This window comes from Propithecus coquereli, unplaced genomic scaffold, assembly GCF_000956105.1.
Source record: "Propithecus coquereli isolate 6110/MARCELLA unplaced genomic scaffold, Pcoq_1.0 Scaffold20, whole genome shotgun sequence".
Lineage (NCBI taxonomy): Eukaryota > Metazoa > Chordata > Mammalia > Primates > Indriidae > Propithecus > Propithecus coquereli.
Window position 1 is genome coordinate 5,463,813 of NW_012144967.1, and position 8,864 is coordinate 5,472,676.

An 8,864-nucleotide genomic window follows, 5' to 3' on the forward strand; every position below is an offset into this window, starting at 1 on the left:
TAAAGCTTAGAAAAAGGCAACATGCCAAAATACCTAGAAAACTTAGGGAAAGGAGAAAGACTCAAAGACAGAAGGAGAAAGATTTTTGATATTCATTCTGACAAAAAAAATTGAGCCTGTACAAAAATAATTTGGAATGGTTTGACCACCCTAAAAAAGCCTAAATGTGGTTTCTTACAATAACAATAAATTCAACAGCATGCAACCATATTAACATAGCAGGTATCACCGAATTAAAGATATCTTTTTTTCTATTAGTGTTGGGAATACAACCACCCATGTAGGTATAGAGGGCATAATTCTTACGGTGCAGGAGGCTGATGCTTGGACAGTCCAACAAGATGAACTCTCTCATGTTCATCCATCCACTGCTGACTAGACACCACGTGGACCTAGATCTTAAGAGGCTTCTTTGCTTTAACTGCCGCTTCCAACAAGATATGATTATGCTCATGCGCACATACATAAGCATCCACGGAAAACGTATGGTTTCCTTTCACAAAGTCTTACAATTAACAGTCAAAATATACTAAACATGATTCTACAACATACATGTTTTGTGTCTTCTGGAAATTGAGACCAGAACATGAAATTAATAGACTATTTTACATTTTCTCACAAAACAGAAGGAAAAAAAATCCCTTCACTTCTGCCCTTAGCTTGCAGTGTGAGCATCACTTCCTGCATCTCTGTGGGAAGAAACGCCCCACTGAGGACTGGCTCAGCCCAAATGGTTCCTCCCACACCTGTGCAGTGAACCTCAAATAACACTTGTCCTAATTTCAATTCGAGGAGAAGGGCCTTCAAATGCAGTCTGATCATCTGATAAACCCTTGGCTCACCACCTTGCTCAGACTACCACCAAACTGTTCTGCCCTGTGATGCCAAGGTGAGCCATTGGAACATGAACAAAGTGTCACAATGATGAATAAAGACCCCGAGCAGCATTCCATCCTCAACAGATCACAGGAGAACCTCGTTCCGTGTAAACGCCCACTGACAAACGTGGCACTCTGCAAGGGAAGAAAGGCAGAGGACACTGGCCTCACAGCCTCCCTACCTCTCTCCATGGCCCGGGTTACCCAAAGATCTAACACTTTTCAGAAAGACTCAGGGGCACAGCACTACAGCCAGTGCCAGTCTCCAGCTGTGTAACCCCCCATCGGTCCTCTACAGACAGCTGGCAAGTTTACAGGCAAGATCCATGAACACAAAATGTTTTCCAACAAATGAAGGCTTGGCTACCTACAGTCTTACTAAAAAAAAAAAAAAAAAAAAAAACAGAAGAGGTACCTATTTTGTCCTAGAAAAGCATTTTCTTTATAGTCTCTTACTTTAATAGCAGAAATGGTTTTGGAATGACCATTACAATAAGAGTAACAAAAACAGTTTTTAATAAAATTATACCTCATCAGCTTAGGGAAGGGAACTATCCATCTTGCTATGTCTAAAGTATCTCTGAGATCGACCATGGCTGGTCAACTTATATATGGTATAAACTTTTGAAAGTAGAGTTTCAAACTAAAACTGAAAATCTGTTCAAGTGAGTACTTTTCACTCCAGTACCTTCAGGACAAACAAAACGCAGAGTTTATGTATACAGCATTTTTAGTCGACTCTATATTTTTTTTTTGCAATGATGTCTAGTGGGAAATGTCCCCTATACACACATACAACTTCTACAGTCGCATTAACCCATGCATCCTTGCACAATCACACTTTGGAAAACCAGCAAGAACACCACCACCTTGATCTTCCTTTCCGTGGGCCTCAGACACCTGAAAGTACACTGTGGCAGTCAGCGTTCACCAGACTGGCAGAGGTCTCCTCTCCAAAGTGGCCCCCAGCTGGGAGGAATCCCTCAGGGAACACGCAGTGGAGAAGCAGCCCCACTGCCAGGGCTCCCTTCCCGTTGAGAAGTCTCCTCTATTAGACAACCTATTTCTATTCATTTGTTCTAATCTCTCTTCAGATCAGGCAGGCAGCCCATTAATCATTTCTGTCATCCCCGTACAGAATCCAGGGCAACAGATCTCTGTTTTTCTAAAAGCACAGTGCCAGAAACTAAACTCGAGAAAGAGGAAATCCTCTCCTCCTGGCAGCGGCTGGCTGGGGTGCTGACTGGAAGAAGCCACCAATTGTGTTCACTTTCCTCTTTTGCCCAGAATTGCATTGAACATTCCATGGAAAGTTTTGAAAGGGAATTCAGGTGGGAAGTGGAGCTGGGGAGGTTGAGGAGGAATCCAATACATGCAGCCACCAGCCGAGAACGTGAGAAAGGGAAGTGGATAAATAAATGTCAAGACAATGACAGATATGGATTAATAAAATCCTTCTCAACGTTTTTATTAAGGCCAAATGTTTTAGTAACTTCAGACAGCAGAAAAAGTATATTAAGGGTCAAGCCTGCAGGCAGCATAGGTCCTCTATACTGAAACCATGGAAAATGAAAATAAACTAGACCAAACAAAATGCTCCCCAATGGCAAAGAGAAAGCCTCTTATGGTGCTGATATACTTGGTTGTATAAAAAAGGTGGGAATGACCTTGAACCCATTGACATCTTGGGTTTTGGGGCTTTCATCTGACACGAGGCTAAACCTGTGCGCTAGGAGAGACCATTGAGGATATATCAACAAAAGAAAAAATGAGACAGAACCACGTAAAATGCAAAAAGCAGACTCACCAACGATCATAACCTATATTCACTCTCAGACCACTCACATACCTCATATTAGTCTCCATAGTGATTTTTGCACAGTACGGAAAGTAATGGTGTAATATCAATGTACAAGGATTTTCAGTTAGGATATTTGATTTCTCTTCCCATGGCTGACATTACCAATTTGATGAAGGACAAGTCCCTTCACATATGAGGGAGAATGCCCAGAGATGTACAGTAAGGTGGTTGTGCCAACTTTGAAGTCCTTCTAAGATTCCTGGACTCTTGGTGGAGGACTTAGGGGGTTTTAAGATCTTTTGCAGCTCTTTGATTCTGTGATTTTGTTATGCTCATAAACATGGGCCAATGTTATCAGAGAAAAGAGTACATTTCATATACAGGAGTGGTTCTCCTTTGGGGTGCTGAGTCAAATCGTAATTGTAGGGATGAGTATCTTCCAAATGACTTGATACAAATAAATGTTTTTAATATCAAAGTTTGTGGATGATTTTCTTAAAACATAATTTAAAGCAATTCTGTTATAATTTAGTCATGTGATTTTTCAGCTATTTTTCAAAAATTACTGCCAGTCACTAGCACAGACAGAGAGAAATATACACAACCCAGGGACAATACAAATGTGGCTATAGGAGCAACTAAAGAAACATAAAATATATAGAACATTGGCTATCTTAAACTTACCAAGAGATAGTATATGAGTAAGATGTGGATAATTTAAGGGATTTCCAAGGGTATATTTGACCTAAGTATAGTCTAAAAAAGACAACCTCCCATAATCACCTGTGCTGTAACACATTTCAGAAAGATGAATGGATACCAATAAGCAAATAATTTGAACGTTAAAAAAGGAAGCTTACCACGAATGCTATTGCACTTCTTAATGTGGATTCCCACTGGAAGCAGCTTTTAAGGAACTGTATTGTATTCCATATTGCCATAGTGATTCTTTTCACTCGGTCTACATCTCTTGATAAGATCTGATTTTAAAAAAGTGGAAAACAAGAAACTAGATTTAAATGCTCCAAATAGTCCCTTTAGATCAGGTAGCCTAATCTCATTTAAATTATATTCTATAGAGCTGCCAATTTTTAAAAAATTAATAGAAAGGAAAAGACCCGATACCTTTAAAACTATTTTTAAAATGTTATCGCCCATAGAGAAAAAGAAAATCCAATGCATTTTAGTACTTATTTGATAATAGCCTGTTTCAATAATGTTCAGCCCAAAATTGAGCTGGTGAAGGCTACAGCAGCCAGGTATTCTGTGTGGGAATTTGTGCGTGTGTATTTGAGAGACAGAAAGGAGGAGAGAGGGAAAAGGAGGGATGGGGAGAGGGGGAAGGAGGAGGGGGAGGGAGAAGGAATGAGTGTCTATATTGTATAGTTTGGAAGCAAATGGATAGATTTACTGTAGAAACATACAAGTATTATAGTTTATGCAGTCCAGAAATCTATTTAAAAAGTATAGTTCTGGGAAAGGAATTCAGTTCACCTTGGGAAAATTACCTAACTTACTCTTATAAAATAGGATAGATATTAGTTCCAACCTTACAAGTTCTTGAGAGAATTAAAGGGCTCAGAAAAGTGCCTGTCACATGGTAAGTGCTTTTAAGTATTTGTGTCATAAAACAAATATTTCAACGTTATGAAAATTTGGGGACGCTAAGTGGTGAAAGGCATGTGGGGAAGGTCCTAGAATATCCCAGGATTTTAGCCCCAAATCCCCTGGTGCTCTCAGAACACCAAAGCCACCCCACATGGAGGCCTTATTTTGCCAAGGAAATGTCTTTTCTCCCAGTGGTAGGCAGATTAATTTCAATGTGTTTGCAAAGCAGCTACCCCACCTTCCTCAACTCAGGTTTTAACTTTCAAATAAACAGAGCAAAAGGCAATAACAATAATAATAATAAAATAAAACATTTACTCAAATTACAGAAAATAAATATTACACTCAATGTTACGGGAGACCGAAATAAAACGTTTGGAGGCTTCCCCTCAGAAGATGTTTAAGACCTTTCCCATGTCTGCCCCGAAGTTCATGGGAAACAAAAGGATGATAAGATGCCTTTATATTTAACTACTTTATGTAATCAACAGCTGCTAACCCAAAGGAAGTGTGGGAAGTAATAAACACTTTGAAAAGGGGACACTTTGTTCTTTGCTACACAACTGAAGTGGGACAATAGGTACAGAGTGAAGTCCTGAACTGTGTCGGGGTATGACAGGGAGGGACACTGAAAAAGAAATGTAAAGGTCATGGTAAAAAAAAAAAAAAAATGTGAAATTTTCCCTGCTGGGGCCTGATCTTCACTTTTTGTTGAACCAATGAGAGAGAAATTAAAATTAAGGGCAACAGGCTGAAGAGGAGATGGTTAATTCAACATGGGGTGAAATGCCAATACACCCCAAATTTAGACAACAGAAAAGTGGAAGGAGTAGCCTGTCTCAAGAATGTTCAGCACAAAACTGGGTGAACCAAAGGCCAGAAGTCTCTACAGATCTGATGGGCTAATTCCATCATTGACCGCACAGGTAGAACACACCTCCCTGAAACTTCAGGGCAGAGCCGGAAAGAGCTGCGATTAAAGGAGGGTAGAGGTGAGACAGAGACAAGTCAATTCAGGAAGACATTTATGGAGTCATGACACTAGCAATCATTCATGGAATAATTCAAGAGTAAAAGGGCTGACACTTGCTTCATCCAAGAGGCATGATTTAAGTTTTCTCCTTTTTATGGAGCTGGCTGAAGTCCTTGTTTTGGGAGAGGAGGGGACAAAGAAAACAAAGCTGAGAGATGGAAAGAGAAGGAGAGAAAGGGAAAAAGAGAAGCTAGTAATGACAACTATGTACTTCTTGTCTGGGCGCTGAGGGCACCAACAAGCTGCTTACTGTACCCACCTACCTTTTTGGACAGCTTGCGGCTGTCTTCAACAAAGCGCTTTTCTCTAGGAGTAAAGGTCCTAATACTTGCTTTGACCTAGAAAGACATCACCATTAAAAAGGGCAGCATTTATACGAACTTCATTCTTGTTTTCTTCCTAATGACTGGGAAGAAGGCGCAAGCCAATATCTTCTGACCTTGTGGCCTTTGGCAGGGAGCCAAGAAATGGCGGCCACCCCTGTGCCCTGCACATGTTTCTGGGCATCTCATTTCATGAGAGTCCCTGGTGCAGGTCAGACCGGGGCCGGGAGAGTGTTGTCTCCGCTTTGCTAATTCCATAGAGGTATTTTAAACTATTGCAGAGACTGAGGTTCAGGAAGTCCTCAAACTAATGTCTCTAAAAGATAAAACTTCCCTCTCACATCCTTTTCAATTAAGCTTTCACCAATAATACCTGGCATTTGAATACCAGGTTCCAGCTTATAAAAACACCCACCCTTTCCAAAGAGAATCCCATTTCCTTTCAAGGACCTGGAAAAATAAGCAGATGAGCCATTTTTCCCCATTATACAGGTTAGCAAATGAGGCTGGGGAAAATCTCAGAGTCAAATTCAAGTCCTTCTCCTCTACATCAGATGGATAACTGAAAAATCACTTAACCAAAATATTTTCCTCTTTTCCCTTACATTTAGGTTTTTACCTGTGTGCATAATCTATATACAAATGCTTGCCAGAAGAAATCAGGAGATGAGGGTGATCTGTCTTGTAACATGCACATATGATTTCCTTAAAGGAAGAGGAGAATGGGAAGGAGAAGAAGGAACAACATGCCCTTATACTGGAGACTGTGCCCAGATTTCTAGCATTACTGGGAATTTGAGAAAATATATGTGTGTGTATATATATACACACACATGAAAATATACATGTAATTTATTATACATCATATATTATAGTATTTATTACATATTATAAAGATATATATATAGATTAAATAGAGAATTTTACATTTTGTAGATTATATATAATATACAGATCACATAAAACTAATTTTCCCCTTTATTTTTTCCTCGACATTTAAATTTATGAGAATTAAACCCCATCAATTCTGCTGACTGAACAGGGTTAATACCAGTTGAAAGCTGGGATGTTCAGCACATTTTATGGCTGAGTTTTAAAACACTGCTCTTTCCTTTCTCTAGCTGTAAGAAATATGAAACAGTTTGCAATGATTTGAGTCCCTTAAGGTTGACCACCTTTTCTTTTAGGTAGAGAAAAGTTGGGAGGTTTGGCCCACTTAGACTTACCGGATTATATATGAGGTCCATCTCTAAGTAAATAACTCCTTTAAAAGCTTGCTCTAAATCTTTATTCTTCAATACGTAACCATTTGGTTGCCCATCTCTAATCTGTCACAAATAAAAGATAAAATACATATTGGTGCAAACTTTCTATGTGGTTTAAACTGAACAACCAAAACTAACTCTGGGGAAATTGAGAATACAGAATTATCACAGGTAAGGCAAACACTACACAAATATTAAATTCATTATCCATCAACCTTTAATTCTAGGGTGCTATTATAACATACTCTAGATAGGAAGATACAGTGACAATCACCAGGCCCAAACTTGTGTGTTGATGAAAAATTATCGGTGCAAATCATGATTAGACTACATGGGCTTTTCCTTCAAAAATCCGAGCAGTTACACATTTTCATGTACTCAAAAATGATGAATATTGTACAAAATTCCTGGCCAATACATTTCAAGACCATCAAGGTCATGGGAAAAAAGGAAAGAAGAGAAAGTGTTATAGATCGGCAGAGACTAAGGAGATAAGACGGCTAAATGCAATGTGGCATTCTGGATTGGATCCTAGAACAGAAAAACGATATTGAAGCAAAAACTGGTGAAGTCCAAATAAAGATCAGAGTTTAGTTAATAGTAATGTAGCAATGTCAATTTTTTTTTCCAGTTTTGATAAATAACACCATGATCATATAAGCTGTTAACATTAGGAGAAACTGGGTACGAGGTACATGGCAACTCCATTGTCTTTGTAACTTTTCTGTAAATCTAAAATTATCCCGCCTCCACCAAAAGATTATAAAGCTATTTTAAAGAAATGAATAAAGGAACTAATTGTAATAAAATGATCAGTGAGAGTTTCACTAGCCAGGAAACAAGGCAAATTAAATGAATAAATCAGTCTAGCTAAAGTTGAGATAAAAATCCAAAAACATTTAAAATGGACAAAGTGCCCACAAATCTCCAAAGTAAACAAGTTCCTTTGACAGTCTCTGCTGGCTACAGGTCACATCAGTTCCATATACTAATCTTCCTGAGGATCCCAGCATATAAAACATCTGAGAAAAACATCTCCTGTATCATTTTGGAAACTGTTTGGCTCCCATAAAAGGCACGTTAATTAGCTTTGATTTAATCAGTCTCTTTTCAGATTTGATAGCAGCCATGCTTTTATTATGGACAGTAGTATTACATGTATTGGGTAAACTTCTGGCTTTTAAGAAGCATATCTCTAAAAGGGCCTCAGCAGAACCTCAGTTTATCAAAAGCTGTATTTGAGATTATAGCGATCAAACATTTAAATAACATAGGAAATCTGAGGCCATGAAATTTGAGTCATATTTTAAATGACTATTGCTGTCACCAAAAGCATTCACACAAGTGTTCTTATAAACGGTGGTAGACAGGAGTTGAATAAGTCATGGGGGAAACAGAGCAATTCCACTTTACAAGGGAGAGGTCATCTTCCTTCCCAAAGCGACCCCACCTCTCTCAGACTGAATAGGTTTTATACAGAAAGATGGTTTTCCTGGCCAGCGGCTAAGAGGAAGGGGGTGCCCCATAAAGACCTGGTTTCCTTCCTAAACGGTGTCCAAACAGGATTCTCAGCTTCCGCTTTGATACACAGTCTCACTTAATAAATTGTCAATGTTAAAGTTGAAAGAAATAAATACAAAAACAGCTTGACAATTCGCCAAGCTGACTTGGGTCCAATTTAGCTTTGCTTCAACCCATAGTCATTGTACTGTTATCTTAAAATTTCCATGATTTCTTAGGGGTTAAGGAAGGTCAACAGAAGAACAAGAGGTATCAGTATAAAGAGAAATATTTTACAGCAAAAGGATTTTTTTTTTAAATTTGGTAAATGACCATTTCCTGTTTCTCAATGTCCCTAGCATTGTGTCAGCAAAACCCAGAATCCACCTAGGGACATTAAAGCATCCATCAAAGCTAGAGATATAATTAAAGCTATTCATGTTTAGCACTTTAATA

The 8,864-nt window shown here is 38.8% G+C and overlaps 1 protein-coding gene across 3 annotated transcripts in view; it reads right to left on the bottom strand.

Annotated features, from left to right (window-relative positions):
• MCTP2 (multiple C2 domains, transmembrane 2) overlaps positions 1-8,864 on the bottom strand; it is a 144,648-nt gene that overhangs the window by 78,054 nt on the left and 57,730 nt on the right. For 2 of the 3 annotated variants that reach the window (XM_012643704.1, XM_012643703.1), the window contains 3 exons: positions 6,870-6,971; positions 5,584-5,658; positions 3,540-3,659 (listed from right to left, as the gene is read on the bottom strand). In XM_012643704.1, the coding sequence (XP_012499158.1) occupies positions 3,540-3,659; positions 5,584-5,658; positions 6,870-6,971 (297 nt within the window). Of the gene's footprint in view, positions 1-2,319; positions 3,084-3,539; positions 3,660-5,583; positions 5,659-6,869; positions 6,972-8,864 lie in introns of those variants that run through there. The other variant, XM_012643705.1, reaches the window with a different exon arrangement.